At 38.3% G+C, this 18,832-nt stretch overlaps 2 protein-coding genes across 2 annotated transcripts; both read right to left on the bottom strand.

The window, feature by feature from the left end:
• Positions 1-5,252: 5,252 nt before the first annotated feature.
• Positions 5,253-5,783, bottom strand: LOC145565450 (uncharacterized). The gene has a single exon (XM_081625451.1). The coding sequence runs from the start codon at positions 5,781-5,783 to the stop codon at positions 5,253-5,255; it is 531 nt and encodes a 176-aa protein (XP_081481577.1).
• A 5,621-nt stretch (positions 5,784-11,404) lies between these two features.
• LOC145564187 (deacetoxyvindoline 4-hydroxylase-like) lies at positions 11,405-13,638 on the bottom strand. Its single transcript, XM_081624516.1, has 3 exons — positions 12,998-13,638; positions 12,096-12,417; positions 11,405-11,985 (listed from the first exon to the last, which is right to left on the bottom strand). Exons 1-3 carry the CDS (start codon positions 13,531-13,533, stop codon positions 11,728-11,730), a joined length of 1,116 nt encoding a protein of 371 aa, XP_081480642.1. The 5' UTR covers positions 13,534-13,638; the 3' UTR covers positions 11,405-11,727.
• Between the last annotated feature and the right edge of the window lie 5,194 nt (positions 13,639-18,832).

Genomic DNA, 18,832 nt, shown 5'->3' on the forward strand with positions numbered 1-18,832 from the left:
TCATTTTTTTTTATTTTGAGAAGTGTGGGTAATCCCGATCATGCGGTCTATCACTCACTTGGTATTCATGTTTCTCAGGCACGGTACTGAGCACTCGATAAGAGACGCAATCTAAGACGTGTTCTTATCAAGGATGTGTTCGTATCAAAGACATTGGAACACTTTACCTTTTGCACACTTTTATTGCTTTTTTTTTATTTTAATCTTTTGAAATCACTCAAGCTTTTAAAATTGCATAAATTACACACCATCCCATCCCAAGGTTAGGTAGATGTGGGTTGAAGAAAGAAAGGTTTATCGTGAGACGAGGCTCAAAGTGTTTTATCAAGAAAGGATTTATATGTGAAGGGTGAAGATGATATGATATGGCTACAAGGGGTGCCTCAAATAAGTAGTATACCTTGTGCTTAGTTCGGCATGGATTTTTTATTTATTTATTTTTTATTTTTTTTTATGAATGCAATGCAATGATCATATGCAAGAAAAGAAATGCTCATTTTATTAAAAGGAAAAAAAGAAAAAATCCTATAAAATAAATCTAAGGAAAATATAAAGGTGCATATGCTAGACTTATTGGGGAAAGGAGGAAAAAATAGAAAAAGAGGTCACGAAATTTTGTCGTTGAAGCCCACCTTGTGTCTTGTGATTTATCATCACTCGGTCTTCTTACCAGCTGGAGGTATGTGAAGCTTGTTATTATCAATCAGATATTGGATGGCTTCTTTTAGCTTCCAACAGCTCTTAGTAGGATGACCCCTACCTTGATGGTACTTGCAGTGTGCATTTAGGTTCCAACTAGGTAACCTCTTTTCAGGTGCGGGATCTTGAATAGGTCTAATGGGAGTAATGAGTCCTTTGGAACGGAGTCGGTCGAAGGCAGTATCATAGCTCATCCCAATAAGAGTGAACTTTTTCCTTAGTTCCTTTTTTGGTCCTTGATTATCCATGGCTAAGACTTCATTGAGGTCAAAGGTACTAACATTGTAACTAGAGTAGGTGTTTTCGAAAGAAGAAGGATTGTCGTTCTTCTTTCCTTTCCAGCCACTGTTGTTACTATTTTTAGTAGCTTTTTGTTTTGTAAGGTCGTCCTCGATTTCAATACCTATGTCATAGACATCCTTGAAAGTATTCAAGTTGTGTTGGTATTTCAAATGCTTCAAATACTTTTCTTGGAAGTTCTTGATGAACATCCTTACAGACTATTTTTCAGTAGGGACTTCAACCATCTTAGCGGAAGTCTCCCTCCACTTGTTGAAGAAATAAGCAAATCCTTCGTTCTCCTTTTGCTTCAACATTTCAAGTTCTCTATGATCAGTTTCAACCTGAACGTTGCACTTGTATCTATCTATGAAAGAGTTTATTATGGCATTCCAAGAAGAGGTCTTCTCTTTTTCAAGGGAAGAGAACCATTGTTGACAAACAGTTTCTAAAGATAATGAAAACAGTGAATGGAAAACCTTCCTATCAATCCCTTTAATATTCATTATTGTTTCAAAAGCTCTTAAGTGTAAGTATGGATTGTCAGTTGGCTTGAATGTAGGGATGTCATTGGCATTGAACTTCTGCGGAAGAAGTTCCTTGTCCACCGAGACCTTTTGTGAGCTAATCCTCTGGAACTTGTAGTCATTGGAGAGCTTGCTCAAGCTTTCCTCCATTCACTCCATTCGTTGTTGTTTCGCAGGGTCATTGACTTGAAGAGCAATAGTCTTCATCATCTCACTTAAACTAGCATGGTTTTGCCTAAGCTCATTGACTTCTTCCTGAGCTGCCATTTTCTTCTTAGCTTTTATCTTTTGTCGAATCGGTTTATCAAAGAGTAGTACTTGAATGAAAGTAATGTCCTTGATTAAACGCCCTTCCCTCCTTGACCAAGTGCTGTGGAAAGGAATGTCATGGATGTTTATTATTAATTATTTGACTCAAACTTAATTCAACATTCATAGATGGGAAGAGATCATGGAAGAATTGGGGGAATTACATGTATGTATAAAGCATGTAGAGAGTGGAAAATGATGTAGATGGAGAGATGTGGAAGAATCTAGGAATAGAGTGGACCCCTAACTCAAATGACGGAAAGAGCAACTCATCATGAACCTAATACATGGTCATGGTGTGAAAAGAGTATGTACAAAGTGTGTGAATATTTGTGAGTGTAAGTGATATGTTCAAGACTCGTGTCATGACCATGGGACTAGACTATGTAACTAGACTCAAACAAAGACTAAGTTAACACTTCACGTATGTGCACTAAACTGGATAGGCTGTAGTATTTTAGTCATAACTTTTGATATGTGACTCCTAATTGGACGAAACTAACTCCAAATGAAAGGTAAAACTCGGGGCTACAGATCCATAGGTTTTACGATTAGTAATTCTTCCTTTTGGCTATAACCAAAATAAATTGACACTTGTGCAGTATACGGGAATAAAAATCTGGGTTGACTCAAAGGAACTATGACTCGATTTTAGACATATTTATTGGTTCAAATTGATTAATCAATTAATTAAGCAAAGTCTTTTAGTCATTGGTTAGTTTTTTTAAGCATATTAATAATTACAAGTCAAATCAAACGGTTAGTTTAATCACATGTAAGTATGCATAAGCAAATAATGCACAAGTAGTCAAATAAGCATCATATGATGCAATGAGTTTGCAACCTAACCATAGCTCTAGTTCTCTAAAATTCAAGGATTATGGTTAGTCAAAGAGGGTCCACGGTTATGATTCCGGATGCATCGCGCGGAAGCCTTACCTTTGGAAGGGTTGGCGCATATGGATGGGACCCCACAAGTTAAACTTGTTTCCATGGTTTGGTGAATTCACAAACTCTGATGTACCCGTCGTTGCAATGAGCGTTCGATTGGGTAGATGGAGCGTGAATTCCCAGAGGGTTATGGCCATATGTAGAACACATATGGGTTCAGAAAAGTAGGAAAAACTCAATCAGGATGTACAATCGAGCAAACAGTACCAGAACTGGTCAAAGTAAAAAGGTAGATTTCTGGCTCGGTATTGCAAGAACATGACGCGAGAAAACAGGGATCGTCGCGAGACGATGACCCTATCGCCACGCGACATTTCTGTCGCACAACGACAATGCCATCGCACTACGACGGGCACTATTTTCTCAGCGCCAGTTCCTACATTCCTCAGCAGCTTTCTGTTCTTAGAATTTTCCAGTTTTTCGTAGCGTTATTTCGATTCTAGTTGTGAAAGATATTTCCCAAATTTCCTACGTGTAAAAAGCCTATGTTTTTTACGCATTACAGATGGTCTATCCAATGCGGACCTTTTTATGCTTATGCCAATAATGTCAATCAAAATTACGCACATGAATACTTAGAACTTTTCGAGTCTCATCCACTCATTCTAAATTATTGCCAAAATAAATTTTAGGAATTAAAATAGAAATCCTCCCCAGTGGAGTGGCCAAAAACTGTAGGGAATATTTCAAGCTTCCCACACTTAAGCCCAACCATGATCATACACTTAAGTATGGTGGCGTCCAAAGGGAAGGAAGCTAGAGTAAAAGAATCGCCAACAAGTTTTAGGAACTTGTAAACCGTTCACAGGGTGAAGGTTACACCCCTTCATGATCCATGAGATCGCTAACTCCATGGTAGTCTGGAACCATGACTGGATATTCGGGGATGAAGGTACAAATCTAACCTAAAAGAGATTGAACCTACCCTAAAAATAGGCCTCTACTTTATTCTTCTCATATTCATGTGCGCTTTCTGACTAACATGCAATCAATATATTTATCATAAACCTATTTAATCTATGTTGGTTGAATATTAATGCACAAACAAAAATATTATTGGCGATCACTTGAATTAAAATCACATTAGCCTAAATAAAATTATTAATTATCTTATTAAGCGTGATTTCAAGTACAAATTCCCTTTAGTCCTGCAAGAGAGGGCGTAATCAAGCAATAATAATAACATCAAGCAACATAATAACAACAAATCATCATCATCATAATCTCAATATCAACAAAGCATAATAATATTAGAAAGATTCTGGGCATGATACTAACAAGATTAATAATAAATCCTAGCATGTCACTAAACAATAAAAAAAAATCAAATCTTTAACCCTAACATGATACTAGCATGATAGAAGAAATAGGAAGCTACCTAAACATGATACTAGAAAGCAATAAAAGACATCCTAACATGATACTAGGAATTAAAATAATCTAAGCATGCTTTTTTAAAGAAATAAAGCAGTGAAACAACTTACTTTATTGCCTAGTATCTCTTTCTATCAAAACAATACACACGTTAGTAACTTCAATGAAAATATTAAATCAAACAATTAATTTAAATAATTGAAATAGAGATTTAGGATCAAACCCTTAGAAATTATCAACCTTTCACGTCTAGGGCGAAGGCATCTTCGAGCTTGGCTAGGTGTGTCTAGAACTCGCGAATGCGATATTGTGTTTGAAAAAGGTTAGGCTTAGAAAGAGGGAGAAAGAATAAGCTATTGTTTAAGAGAGAGAAGAGAATAGAATTAGATGATTTTTGATGATTGAAAACAGGGAAATACGACCCTATTTATAGAGAAAATAGTCCGGAAACGATAGAAAATAGTTAGAATTCGAATCAGAGTAAAACTGTTTCAGTCGCCGCACGACAGGGTCTTGTCGTTTCGCGATGGGGAACGCGTTTTCTAAAATCCGTACGGAATCCTTAATCTAATTAAATTCGATTAATTAAAATCCGTACTTATCTTTTAAAATTAGATTTATTCTTTTTAAAATACTTGTTTTATTCCAAATAAAATTCTTTATTTTTCCAAAAGATATAATTATTAATCTTAATTCCACTAGAATTTGAGATAACCTTCTAGATTATTCTAGAAGATTAAAATCAATCCTAATGATTTTAGGAATAATAATTAATGGGCCCTCCACTAGATCATTGGGCCGTATAAAACCATTTCAGGCCCAATTTAGTATTTTGGCCATAACTTTCTCATTATTCATCGGAATTGGGCTTATAATATATCGTTGGAAAGCTCTTTTTGAGCCCAATCCAACTACATTATTATTGGACCCTTATCATGGACCAAACTAAATGGGACTGGACATTTTCATAAATAGAGTACATTTTTTAAAACAGAAAGAAAGGTATTTTTATTAAAAACAACCGCATCACAAGACTTCTCACACTTTCACTTTGTTCGATAATCGATGACGTGAAAGATATTCATCACTGGGTTTGGTTTTGGGGAGACACAATTAGGTGTCTACAGCCGTCTTCATAGCCTCCCAATTGGCCGACTCATCATATAGCATTACCCGAAGGGTAGGTTCGTACATCTCAATTGGGAGTACGGCTTTTGCGCCGTATACTAGAAAGAATGGGGTCTCTCCTGTTGAACTTATGGTTGTGGTTCGAATAGACCACAACACATTTACCAACTCATCCGCCCAAAGGCCGCCTACTTTCTCAAGCTTACGCTTGATACCATTAGAGATCATCTTATTGTAAGCCTCAACTTGGCCGTCAGCTTGCTGACGTCCGACCGAAGCAAAACAATGAGTGATGCCCTGGTCACTTAGCCAATTTTTGAGTTGGTGTGTTTCAAACACCATTGACTGTGGCACACCATAGCGAGTTATAATATTTTTCCAGATAAAGGCGGACACATCCGTCCACTTGATTCCTCGGACAGCCTCAGCTTCAACCCATTTGGTGAAATAGTCTACTGTTAATAACACGTACCGCCTCTGCCCGGACGCAGCAGTATACGGCCCCAAGATGTCCATGCCCCATTTGCAACGGGGAGTGGACTACTTATGACCGACAAGATATTTACAGGTCGGTGGATAAGGGTGGCAAGCCTCTAGCACTTGTCACATTTTTTCACCATTTTCATGGCGTCCGAATTCATGCTCGGCCAATAGTAGCCCAGATGGGTAGTCTTTTCTGCTAAGGCTCATCCGCCTATGTGGGATCCCCATTGCCCTTGGTGGAGGTCGTCCAACACATCATGTCCTCTCTATGGGGTGATGCACTTCAAGTACGATTTAACAAATGCTTTTTTGAATAGCTCCCCATTTTTCATTTTGAGTCAGGCCACTCTCCTTTTCATCAGCCAGCTCTCCTTATGATAGTTTGGGAGTGTCCCATCTCTCAGATAGAAGACCACCCCGTCCATCCAAGTGGAGCTTCTGTCCACGATCTGTACCGGCTCAGCATCAATACTCCTCTTTTCTTTTACTTTCCAAAATACTGATCTGGAAGTATCACATGATGCCGAGGATGCTAACTTGGAGAGCGCGTCCGCTTGATGATTTTCTGAACAAGGAACTTGTTGTAGAGTGAATTGATCTAGACCGTCGACCTCATTTTTCACCATATGAAGATATGTCATCATGGTCGGCTCCCTGGCCTCATAGTCACCATTAACCTAGCTAACAATCAGTTGGGAGTCCGAACTAGCATCAATTTTTGTTGCACCGACCACCTTACACATTCTAAGGTCAGCCAGAAGGGCTTTATACTCGACCTCATTGTTAGAGGCTTGAAACTAAAATCTCATTGCATATTCAAACTTATCTCCCTCGGGAGACTGACAAATGATGCCAACACCACATCCGGTTGTTGTAGCACTTCCATCCACAAAAACCTTCCAAATCTGATCCCCTACCGGCTGTAAATCTGGCCGTGTCATTTTAACTTAAAAATCAGCAAAGGCCTGCCCCTTGATTGCTTTCATGGGCTCGAACGTTATATCAAAACCTCTTAGTTCCAAGGCCCACTTAAACATTCGGCCACTGGCCTCCAATGTTGTGAATGACTTCTTCAATTGTTGGTCTGTGTAGACCACTATTGAATGAGCAAGAAAGTATAGCCTTAGCTTTTTTGATGCCATGAACAATGCCACGAATTTTTCAATGGGTGGATACCTCAGCTCGGCATTGTGCAAGACATGGCTTATGAAATACACAAGGATCTGATGGTCGTCCCTCTCTACAAGGAGGATGACACAAAAAGAATGCTCTGAAATAGAAAGGTACATGTATAGCTTCTCATCTTTGAGTGGGCTGACGAGCCAAGGAAGTGTATGTAGATGATTCTTTAATTGTACAAAGGCTTCATTGGCCTCTTCGGTCCACTCGAATATAACTTTTTTCTTGATTGTTTGAAAAAAATATCCACACTTATCCCCTGACCTTGATAGAAATCGGCCGAGCGTCGCTAAGCAGCCAGCCAGTCTTTGCACTTCTTTGATTGTTCTCGGCGACTTCATATCTAGGACCACTTAGATTTTTTCAGGGTTGGCCTCAATGCCGCGTTGATCAATTAGAAATCCGAGAAACTTGTCGGACTCAACACCAAAGACACATTTCTTTGGATTTAACATCATCTTATGCCACCTGAGTTCGGTGAACGTTTCTCGAAGATCATTCAAATGGTCGGCCGACAGCTTTGATTTAACAATCATGTCATCAATATACGCCTCCATGTTCCGGCCAATTTGATCTCTAAAAACAGTGTTAACAAGTCTCTAAAATGTAGCAGGGGCATTCTTAAGGCCGAATGGCATAACTTTGTAGCAGTACAGAACCTGCTCGGTCACAAACGCGGTTTTCTCTTGGTCTTCTTCCCACAAGGGGATCTGGTGGAATCCGGAGTATACGTCCATAAAGCTCATCAGGACGTGTCTGGTTGTTGAATCAACCAGTCGTTCGATTTTAGGAAAGGGAAAGTTATCCTTAGATTATGCCTTATTGAGGTCCGTGTAATCCACGCACATTCTCCATGTTCCATTCGGCTTTTTTACCAGAACTACATTTTCTACCCAATCAGGGTAGTAACATTGCCGAATGAAACCGGCGTCCAGCAACTTCTTAACTTCTGCCGCGGCCGCCTGATTCCTTTCTTCTCCATGATTTCTCTTTTCTGTCGGACATGCTTTATCATTGAATATACCGCCAACTTGTGGACGACCAGACTATGATCTGTGCCCGGTATTTCATGAACCTCAAATGCAAAGACATCCTTGAATTCTTTTAACAACTTTATCAAGTCACCCCCTAGCAAGCCCATGGCCATAGTGCCCACCTTGATCGTTCGATCAGGTTGGTCTGGATCAAGCACTATGTCCGTATGATCGCCAGCCGGCTGCGACCTTAACTTTTCTGGTCAGCCGACGACCATTAGCTGCTATGCCTGCTCTTTCTTGATGCGCTTCGGGCCGACCTGCTGTGTTTGGATTAACCTTTCTTCGAAATTTGGCTCGGACGACCGTTGTCGTCCCCTAACTGTTGGCTTCACAGCCAGCTGATTACATTCTTTAGCCATTTTTTGGTTACCATGAACGGTACCAATTTTTCCATCTATCCTCCCAACCTTCATCAGCATTAAGTGAGGTACGATTACTGTTTTGGTTGCTGTTAAAGTCAGACGGCCGATAATGACATTGTAGCCTGTAAGCTCTTTGACCACCAGGAAACGGATGACCATGTCCCTGCCTTCCCCCTTTTTCCCAAATTGGACGGGTACATCAATCCGTCCTATCGGGTAAATGATACTCCCACCAAATCCAATAAGCGGATAGGAGATATCCTGGAGGGCATCTTCTGGAAATTTCAAATTTTTCAGACATCCCAAGCTGATTATGTCGAACGAGCTGCCCATATCAACGAGTACCCGTTCGACCTTCATGTTAGCCACCTTCATGATGAACACTATGGGGTCATTATGAGGGGCTCTTATCTCGCCTCGGTCTGCTTCACAGACCGTCACTTCCGGGAAGGGCTCGTCCTTCACCCCCTCGGCGTGCATCACGTTCCCCAAAATCCAAGCATCCTGCTTGATTCCCTTCATGGTAGGGCCGCATGCGGCAAAGCCTCCTGATATGACGGCCACAAGCCAGAGTCAGTGCTATTTCCATCATCTTCCTTGTATTTTGCTTTTTCTTCTCGGATTTGTTGTCTGTCCGAGTGTACGTGAATTTTGACTTTTAAGGCGTACGAATTCAACATGCCCCTTTCGGCCAGTTTATCCACCAATATTTTCAAGTTGATGCATTCATTCGTGTCATGTCCCACGTCCTTGTGGTAATGACAGTATTTGTTCTTGTTGCGGTACTTGGCCGAACCTCTCATTGGTTGAGGCTTCATGAACTCAAATTTATCTTTGATTTCCACCAGGATTGAGTAACAATCCTTGTTGAACTCGTACTATGGTTCGTACGTCTTGACCTTTTTTGATTTTGGCTGCTGGCTGTCAGCCACCTAGACTTCCTTTCGCTTATTTCCTTCTTTTTTCTTTCCGGTCAAGTCTTGCTGAGAAGGTTTCTTCTTCTCAGCCCCCTTGGCCGGCTTTTCTACTTTGGTAAGCGAACAAAGCCTCATGATAGGTTTTGGCCTCCCGCAGCACGCCTGTGTATGTCCGAACCTTTTTCCTGACTAAATCAAAGTTGAAACCGTTATTTCTTAACCCCTGGAGAAATTCCGAATAGGCCATTTCATTCGGCAGGTTATGAATTTGGGTTTTTTCTTGATTGAACCTCTGAACGTACGAACGCAAACCTTCATTGTTTCCTTAAACGATTGTTGCTAAGTTCGAGCTGGTCTTCCTTGGGGGAATGTTATATGAGAACTTTCCAATAAACAATAAACTGAGGATGGTAAAATAGTTGATGCACCCGGCTGACAAACTATTAAACTAGTCCCGCGCCACACCCTTAAGGGTGGCCGGGAAGCACCTGCACCATGTGGCATCATCCACACTTTGCAAATACATCAGAATTCTGTACGAAGTGACTTGTTCTTCCGGGTTGCCTGTACCATCATAGGCACCCACAAGTACACTTTTAACCTTTGCTGGTTGGGGGGGGAGTTAAGAATTTTCTGAGAAAACGGAGGCGGCTTATCACCGAGATTTAAAAAACGCATTTGCCAATTAATTGACTGAGGCTGTGCGGATTGTCCGGCCAGGTAAGTTGCCTGGTTGAACGGCTGGCCATATTGCCCGTACTGTCCGAAGACAGGAGGGTTAGGCGGCAGAAACGCATTAAAATTCTGGGGGGTCTGATATTGAAATGGTTGAAAAACTAGAATAGGAGTTTGAGTATGGTGAGCTTAACTTCTGCTGGTCCTGGCCGAGTTGGTATGTTTGGAAAGAGAGGGGTTTGAGAATTCATCAGGCATTGTGGAAGTAGAGGCAGTGTCCGAGTAGGATGCTCGTTCCCGTTGCTTGTGCCAAATGTATTCCCTTGCGTCTTTCCAGCGTCAAGACGACTCAAGCTCTTCCCTTCGAGGCTTTCTAGTCTGCCCCCCAGCCGACTGTGTTTTCTCCAAGAACCCAGAGAATTTCGTCCGTGGCACCCAGGGAGATCTTCCAGGTCGTTTGAAAGGGGTGTTTCCACCATGTTCGGCGTTAGTTGCCTTGCTTTGGGTCTTCTTGTGAGTGCCCTCTCCTCCTCTCCTAGGCGGCTGCCTAGAGGAAGAAGGCATCTTACCCTCAAGCTCCTTTCGGAGCTTGCTCAAGGCAAGCTTAAGTGAACCAGCAGTGACTGGAGGATCCTCGGCCTCATGAAACAAAGTGGTCAGAGGATCACTAGAATTGATTGTTGCAACTATGTCCTTTACATGCCCGTCCTCACCAGGAGCAGGACCTGTGTTTGGTGTCAAACCATCTATTGCCATAACGGACAAGAGTCCCCACAGACGACGCCAGATGTTTCGGGTGATTTTGTGATTTCCCCCTGGACTCTAGTCGCGTTCTTATGACAAGTAGACTCGTACACCTGCAAAACACAAATATTCCGGCAACGAAATATTCGCCTCCGATGATTAAGTTAGTAACCCGAAATCAAAAAAGTTAGAGAGAGAAGTGGGAGCTGTGCTATGCTCTATTAAATGATATGTCTTAATCCATCCCTCTCATCATAAATGATTGGGGTATTTATAGGGGTGGGGATCTGAGCTTTTTAGGGTTTTGTACCCTAGAATGACGTTTTCTGATTAGCGGCGCAATCAGATCGGGACACGTGTCCTTGGGAAGCGCCGTTTTACGGCTTTCTCGGGACTTAGGCCTCCTGATCTAAGGAGACCCTTTTCTCTCTAATTCAGGTGCTCTTAAAAGGGCTTGCATACGTGGTATCTTCCTATAGTGACACGTGTCGCTCTTTGATTGGGCCACATGTCACTAGAGCATTGGTCCACGCTTTGGGGTAATGCCCCAAACACTAGTTACGATGACCGAGTAACCCCTATAAAACTAACGAGATAACCTTGTAATAACTTGTCATACGATATGGCCAATCACATGTAAAAGACATTTAAGCAAATAGTTCAGTACTCCGTATTAGTTTTTGATGTATTACTCAATTTCATTAATTAAAAGACATTTAAGTATTGCTGAATCCATCATATACAATAGAAAATATCACGGAGCGCATTGATAAAGCATCACACCAAGTAAAATAATGGACTAATGGCTAATAGGTTTTTTTTTTTTTTTGAAAGCACTAATGGCTAATAGTTTATCATAAGAGCCTTTATTTTCTATATAAATGTCTTCCCAAACTTTTGGCTTTTAAATTAGATATCACAACTTAAAATAAACGATTACAATAATGCGAATCTAGATTGCTACATATAGCTCTTTAACTAGTTCAAATTATGATGATACTCATAAAAATATTGTTGGAAGTTGTGGTTGTAATACTATCTCTAATAGATTTACTCTCCATCTTTAGGATAATGAATGTAGCTTGAAATGATCAATTCCAATCTCATCAAGGGATTTGGAGAATAAGTGTGTGAGATTCTCCTTGGTTGAGAATTCACGATAAATAGGTGGGTTTTCTTCTGATATTAGCTCCTTGATTGGACCATATATCTTCTTAGATGAGAAAAAACCTTGGACAAAAAATGGAACGGAAATTCTTGGTCCAACGCTGTTCACAATTGATCTGTGGTAGACACTCTTTAATAGGCCATTAGATACAATCTGTATACACATTAAGTATTAGATCACTAGTTTAGATTAAAAATTATTCACCCATGTATTCCAAAGTTAGAAATCATAGTAAAAATCAAGAAATTAAATAGTAATGTTACCTGAAGTGCGTCTCCAATGTTAACAATCAAAGCACCATTAATAGGTTTAACATTAACCCATTGGTTTTCATGAAGAACTTGAAGACCCCCAACTTGATCTTGTAAAAGTACTGTGAGGAATGTGATATCAGCATGTCCATTAGTTCCCAAGGTCAATTGTGGCTCTGGACAAGCTGGGTAGTAGTGGCAACTTAAGGACCATCCTTTGCTAATTTCGAGTTCTTCAAGATGCTTTGGTTTAAGTCCAAGACCCATCGATAACAACAGAAGTATGTTGTTAACGAATTTAACCATATGGTCGACATATTCTATTGTCACATCCCTGCGAAAATAATTTGTATTTAATATACTTGATCGAGTGAAATTTAAATTACAAATAGTAACATGAACTAGTCCTATATACTTAATAAGAATTCAAAAGATTAAAAAATTAGGACACACAAAGATACATGGGATACATAGATTTGAAATAGTTAAAAAGCATAAATTTTACGCAATGCGTTTGGGTAATATTTAAATACGATGTATTCATATATATATATATATATATATATATATATATATATATATATATATATATATATATATATATATATATATACTCTGTATTTTTATGGTTGCAACACTTCTCTTTTCACGCTTGTTGAGATATTTTTTCAATCGTTAATATCTTTAATTACCAATATGTAAAAATTATAAAGATTTGGTATTAAAATTGTATAAATCGAGATGAATCTAACAAGATTCCACATGACTATGTTTTTACTTAAGTATAAACTGTCAAAACTAGTCAAAGTGAAACACATATATAGTGTAAAAGTCAAACTGTTGCAACTATATAAAAACGAAGGAAGTATATACTAAAAAAAATCTGATTGATAACATAGCAATACAGAACTTACTTGCATATTGGAGGTAACTCTTGAGGATCGACTTCACCAGTCAGAGCATTGAAAGACAAAGTATCCCTCCAATTAGCAGCCTTCGATTTATACAAGTCATGGTTGGAAAGAAAAATGACCTTCTTTGAGAAAATATCACGACTATAAATTTGCTTCTTAGCCTCATCATCTTGTTCATGAAACATTCGAGCTCCTTCAATCATTTTTTCCAACAACTCCAAGGGAACTTCATGATTCATCACTTGAAAAAATCCCCAAGTCTGAGATGCTGAAATGATTTCTTTTACAATCTTAGCAGTTTGATCATCACTCTCACCAAGATGAGCAAAATCTATGACGGGTACACCTATATTTTCAGTGTTAGTATCCAAATCCTTAGAGCGATCCTCAAGTGGTCTAACAAATATGCTAGGCACTTTTTCGATTCCTCCATCTACCACCCCCTTTACCCCTATTTTTTCTTCATCAAACGCCTTGAGATCATTAGTTCGATCATAAATACTTTGTGTTTCATTCATGTTACCTTGGTTGCTCATTGAATCTTACAAGCTTTTTTATGGAGGCGGTATGAAATGGATCGGAGTTTTTTTTGGACTTATTAGGAGTAGTGCGTGCATAGACGACTCTTAGCTATGTATTAGTCAGTAAAACAAATTTATATAGTCAAGTGTAATTATTCATTTCGCTTTCCACTCACATACGAAGAAATCAATGTGTGAAGGAAATTAATTCCGTGGAGATTGCATTATCAAAACTAGAATATATACAAAATACAAGCTAGGAAGTTAGGCAGAATATCCTAATTGATTCAATTCCCTTAACAAGTGGGATAAACTTTGACTAAGCAAACCTAACTAATTGCTAGAATAGAATGACTTTGTATTGCCCGATCATTATTCATCAATAGGTTGAGTATTTATACAAAACCTAGGCTCATAAGATAGGAAACAATCTTCCTAAAGATATACTAGCATAACAATAAACCATAAAAATATATTTTCTAAATAATATCTTAACATAACATAATACTAAATATATTATTCTCATAACAATATCTATACGGAAAATATATCACATATATTTTCCGATATATCATATCTCTAACACCCTCCCGCAATCGTAACGACAGTAACACGAACGTTGCGATTGGAAATTCTTCAATTTGTTGAAGTCGAGATGCACACTTTTGTGATGTCGCCTTCAATTTTTGGTTTTTCTTTTTCATCGATGAGAACGTTTATCTTTTCGAACTCATCAATTATCAATCAAGCAGGAACGTCATTCTTTTCGAACCTGCAAATATAACAATTTTGGTTTTTCTAGAGCAAAACCGAGCTCAATCAAATATTGGTTTTTTCAGAGTAAACCACACTCAAATCTTTTATTGGTCTTTCAGAGTAAACCACACTCAAATCTCTTGGTCTTTTAAGAGTAAACCACACTCAAATCTTTTACTGGTCTTTCAGAGTAAACCACGCTCAAATCTCTTGGTCTGTCAGAGTAAACCAAGCTCATATCAAAAGGAGCAATGTTAATGCTCGAATCAAGTCACAAACCTCGTCGCACGGCACAAGGAGAACCAAATATATCTTGTCTCACGACACAAGAGAGCCGAAAACCTTTTTTGCGTTAAGCATAACGCTATTTCATTTCTTCATCTCCAAAGATGTGTTATAGTGGAGGAAGTCCACTCACATACTCCCAAAAAAAAAAAAGAAATTCACATACACATATATGATGATTAATCACGTGTACCAACCAAAAAAAATAAAAAAAAATAAAGAGTATTAATATTGTATAGCGGAAGCAAAATTTTGAATCCCACCGGTGGGTTAAATTTTCTAACCCACCGGCAGGGGGAAAGTTTATGTGAGCGGTCCCAAGACTTAACCTGCTCTTGATACCATGATAAATTAGAGAGAAGAGAGAATAGAATGACTTTGTATTGTCCGATCATTATTCATCAATAGGTTGAGTATTTATACAAAACCTAGGCTCATAAGATAGGAAACAATCTTCCTAAAGATATACTAGCATAACAATAAACCATAAAAATATATTTTCTAAATAATATCTTAACATAACATAATACTAAATATATTATTCTCATAACAATATCTATACGGAAAATATATCACATATATTTTCCGATATATCATATCTCTAACAAAGTGGGATAAACTTTGACTAAGAAAACCTAACTAATTGCTAGGAGTATGATAAGAATAATACAATTAATATTAGGGCTGTTAAACGGGTCGTGTCGTGTCGGGATTGTGTTCGTGTCGATGTTAAATGGGTTGTAAAACCCTTGACCCAAATCTTACCCGTTTATTAAATGGGTTGAAAACTCTTGATCCAATCCTAACCCGTTTATTAAACGGGTTAATCGTGTAACTTTTTATCCACATAGTATGTAATAAACTAATTAATGTTCAATTTAAAAATTAAATTAGCATTCATCATTAATTCATTAATGATACTACAAGAGTTTAAAGTACAGAGTAAGTAAATTTAGTAAAAGATACTACATGAGTTTAAAGCTAGTAGTTTTAGCTAGGGCTGGCAATCCCTAACCTGACTTGATAACACGATCCGAACACGACCCGAAGTTAGTGAGAGAAATCCGAACCCGAACAATTCGCATTCAATCCGATTTAACCCAAATTTCATATTTCATAATAATATTAAGTTTTACACTATTTTTTATTGTTATAAGCATAACATGAAATTGACTCGAAATCTGACCCGAATCTGACCTGCTGACCCGAATTGTCACTTCTAATTTTAGCTACACAACCATACATAAGAATTGTCCCAAATTAACAGCCAAATTTCAATTGGAAAAATTGTCAAAAATAATACAAACTTTGAGCGGTCCGCCAAAAACAAGTCAATCTTTTATTTATTTCTGAATAATACAAACTTTGGGAAGTATCCGCTATAAACAGGTTATAACCTGTTGGTGACTTGATTAGTAGGTATATGGAACACGTGTCATTATTCTGTTGGTTTGACAATTTAATTTTTTTTTATTTTATTTAATGTCTTTAATATTTATTTTTTTATTATGTTATTAATATAATTATTTTAAAAAAATAAAAAGAAAAAGAAACCCCTCCCCTACCAGCCACCCATTCAGCCCTTCTCCTCTCTGTCAACAGCCCAACATCCCTTTTCCCCGCACCGGAACCTCCAGCAACCCCCTGCACCTCAGCCCTCTCCCCTGCGCCGGCGACACCAATATAGCCTCCCTACCGCCCCCTCTCCCTTCCCCAACTCCTACCCACCAATAATAATCAACCGCGCAAGTCACCGCCGCACGACTCGCTGCCGAAACTCAAATCGAAAGCGACAGGATGATGATGATTTCTCCGGCGATGATGATGATTTCCCCCATGAAATCACGGTAACCAATCGCCTATACTTCGGCGAGTGAAAACCCTAACTCCGTTGACACATTAATCACCATTGCTCCAACGTTCAGATTTCGTTGGTGTTTGAGGGGAGGGGAATGGGGTTTCGATGATGGTGGTTCGAGGGAAGGGGCGACGGTGACAACGACAACGACAACGACGGAGGTAGGAATGGTCGGCGGGCCGACGAGGTAACTAGGCTGACGCTGTCGGCGGGTTTGGGGAAGGGAGCTGTAGGTGAGGGAAGAGGAGGTCGGTGGTGAGGGAGGGAAGTGTTTTTTTTATTTTTAATTATTTTAATAATTTAATTGTTAATGAACTATAATTAATATTTTTCGAGTTAAACTATAATTAAAGCTTTAATTAGGAGTTAATTAAAGAATTTATCAAAAAAAAAAAAAAAAAAAATTGCCTGGTTATTAAGGTTCTTGGTAAAATATCTCGTTTATAGCGGATACTCCACAAAGTTTGTATTATTTAGAAATAATTACAAGATTGACTTGTTTTTGACAAATCGCTCAAAGTTTGTATTATTTTTGACAATTTTTTCATTTCAATTTACAAAAGTTGAAATTTATTTTAACCGCCAAAAATTTACCTTAATGTATACATAGTGCCAAGGCAATTTACAAAATTACAAGTTTAGAATAAAATTTTTGGTTTTTTACTACTTAATTAATAAGTAAAGCGTGTCGAGTTCGAGTTACCAGGTTATTGTTCAACCCATTTATATAATCGAGTTATGCGTGTCGGTTTCGGGTTGAAATTCAGGTTGAAAATTTCAACCCAAACCTAACCCATTAAATTTTGTGTCGGGTTCGTGTTGACCCAATTATGTAAACGGGTCGAGAATATTTGACCTAAACCCACTTATTTCATGTCGAGTTATCGGATTGTGTCGTGTCAGATTTTGACAGCCCTAATTAATATGATTAAACATGGGCATCGTGCCGTGCCGGGCCATGCCTGCTTCCCGATGGGTCATGTCATGTCGTGCCAAATTTTGGCACACACGGCACGGCCCACGTGCCTGGCGGGCCGTGCTGTGCCGGGCAGCTGGCCGCCCCGTTTAAATTTTTTTTTAATGTATATGTATATATAAAAACATCGATATATATTTTTTTTGAACAACTTTAATTATTTGAGTTTATATAAATAATTTTATTAATTTATGTTTATGTTTTTGTATTATTACATTACTCCGTGTATTATTTAGCAAAAAACAACAATGTATATAATTAAAAAAATTTACGAGTGCAATAAACCGATAACATAGAAATTGATGAATAACTTATTAAAAATCGTACAATAATCGATGAATACAATAATTTATAATGATAATTAAAAATCGTACAATAATCGATGAATAAATTCATTTTATTATACGAAATACGGGGTTCGATAATACAATAATATTGGGTCGCGTGCCGTGCTGGGTCGTGTCGGCATGTCGTCCCATGGGCCGAAGACCGTGCCACCCGCCGTGCCCGTGCCATTTTTCAAAATATTTGTTCACGGCACGGCCCACGGCCCACAAGTGGGCCAACTTGCCGGTGGTCGTGCCGTGCCGGAGTCGTGCCGGGCCCGTGGCGCCTGCGTGCCGGCACGGCCTATGCCCACCTTTAAATATGATACATATAGAATATATAATAAGTATATTCTAACAATGTGCATTAAAAAAATTTGGATAATCCTTGTGCTAATCCATATACATTAACATTATTAACAATTAAAGATGTTCCTATCTAAGAGAATTTATGTGCTACATGAAACCATGGCCTACTCTTAGACAAAGTTTATATTCATGTCACATGTCAAACCTACGCTATAAAAAACATGGTTGTTGGTATGAATTAAACTTGTGACCATTCAAATGCAAAATAAGAATTAACTTCCATTAATGTTTCAAGGTACTAAAAAATAAAGTCTTACAAGTTACAAATGTATGAATATTGTTAGACATGTATATCTCCGACACCTTAATTGTAATACAAATTGTTTTGAACAAATACTATTGTACGGAGTACCTTAATTCACTATAGAAATTATATTAATATAATTTTTTTTATTTTATTTTTAGTTGTAAGAGTTTTTGCTTCAAATGTTAGATAGTACTACTTCGTATTAGACAGAAATTAAAAAATAAAAACTTAGTGCATTGTCCGGGACAGTCATTAGTAAGTTTCCCGCCATAAGTGCTGCACGGCTGCATGCCTTTATTGTTATTGTTATTGGGTAAACCACCATACCTTTTCTAGTTTTCTACTTCCACTAAAACTCTAAAAGTTTATTTCCAGAAGATTAGTTGCATTTATCCTTAATTGTAATTAGCAAACTAAAGGCAAATACTGTAAGTTAGTCAATATTTTGTGTTTAAGTTTTAACTGGAATTTCTTTATTTGTTTTTTTTCGGAAAAAA

Source organism: Chenopodium album, chromosome 10 (assembly GCF_948465745.1).
Source record: "Chenopodium album chromosome 10, dcCheAlbu1.1, whole genome shotgun sequence".
Lineage (NCBI taxonomy): Eukaryota > Viridiplantae > Streptophyta > Magnoliopsida > Caryophyllales > Amaranthaceae > Chenopodium > Chenopodium album.

Bases quoted from the DNA above. Each gene is read 5' to 3' on its own strand.
- LOC145564187 (XM_081624516.1), bottom strand. From the start codon at position 13,533: ATGAGCAACCAAGGTAACATGAATGAAACACAAAGTATTTATGATCGA. The intron at 12,418-12,997 runs GTAAGTTCTGTA...TTATTTTCGCAG, and splicing joins GAGTTACCTCCAATATGCAA to GGATGTGACAATAGAATATG. The intron at 11,986-12,095 runs GTAACATTACTA...ATGTGTATACAG, and splicing joins ACATTGGAGACGCACTTCAG to ATTGTATCTAATGGCCTATT.
- LOC145565450 (XM_081625451.1), bottom strand. From the start codon at position 5,783: ATGGACATCTTGGGGCCGTATACTGCTGCGTCCGGGCAGAGGCGGTAC.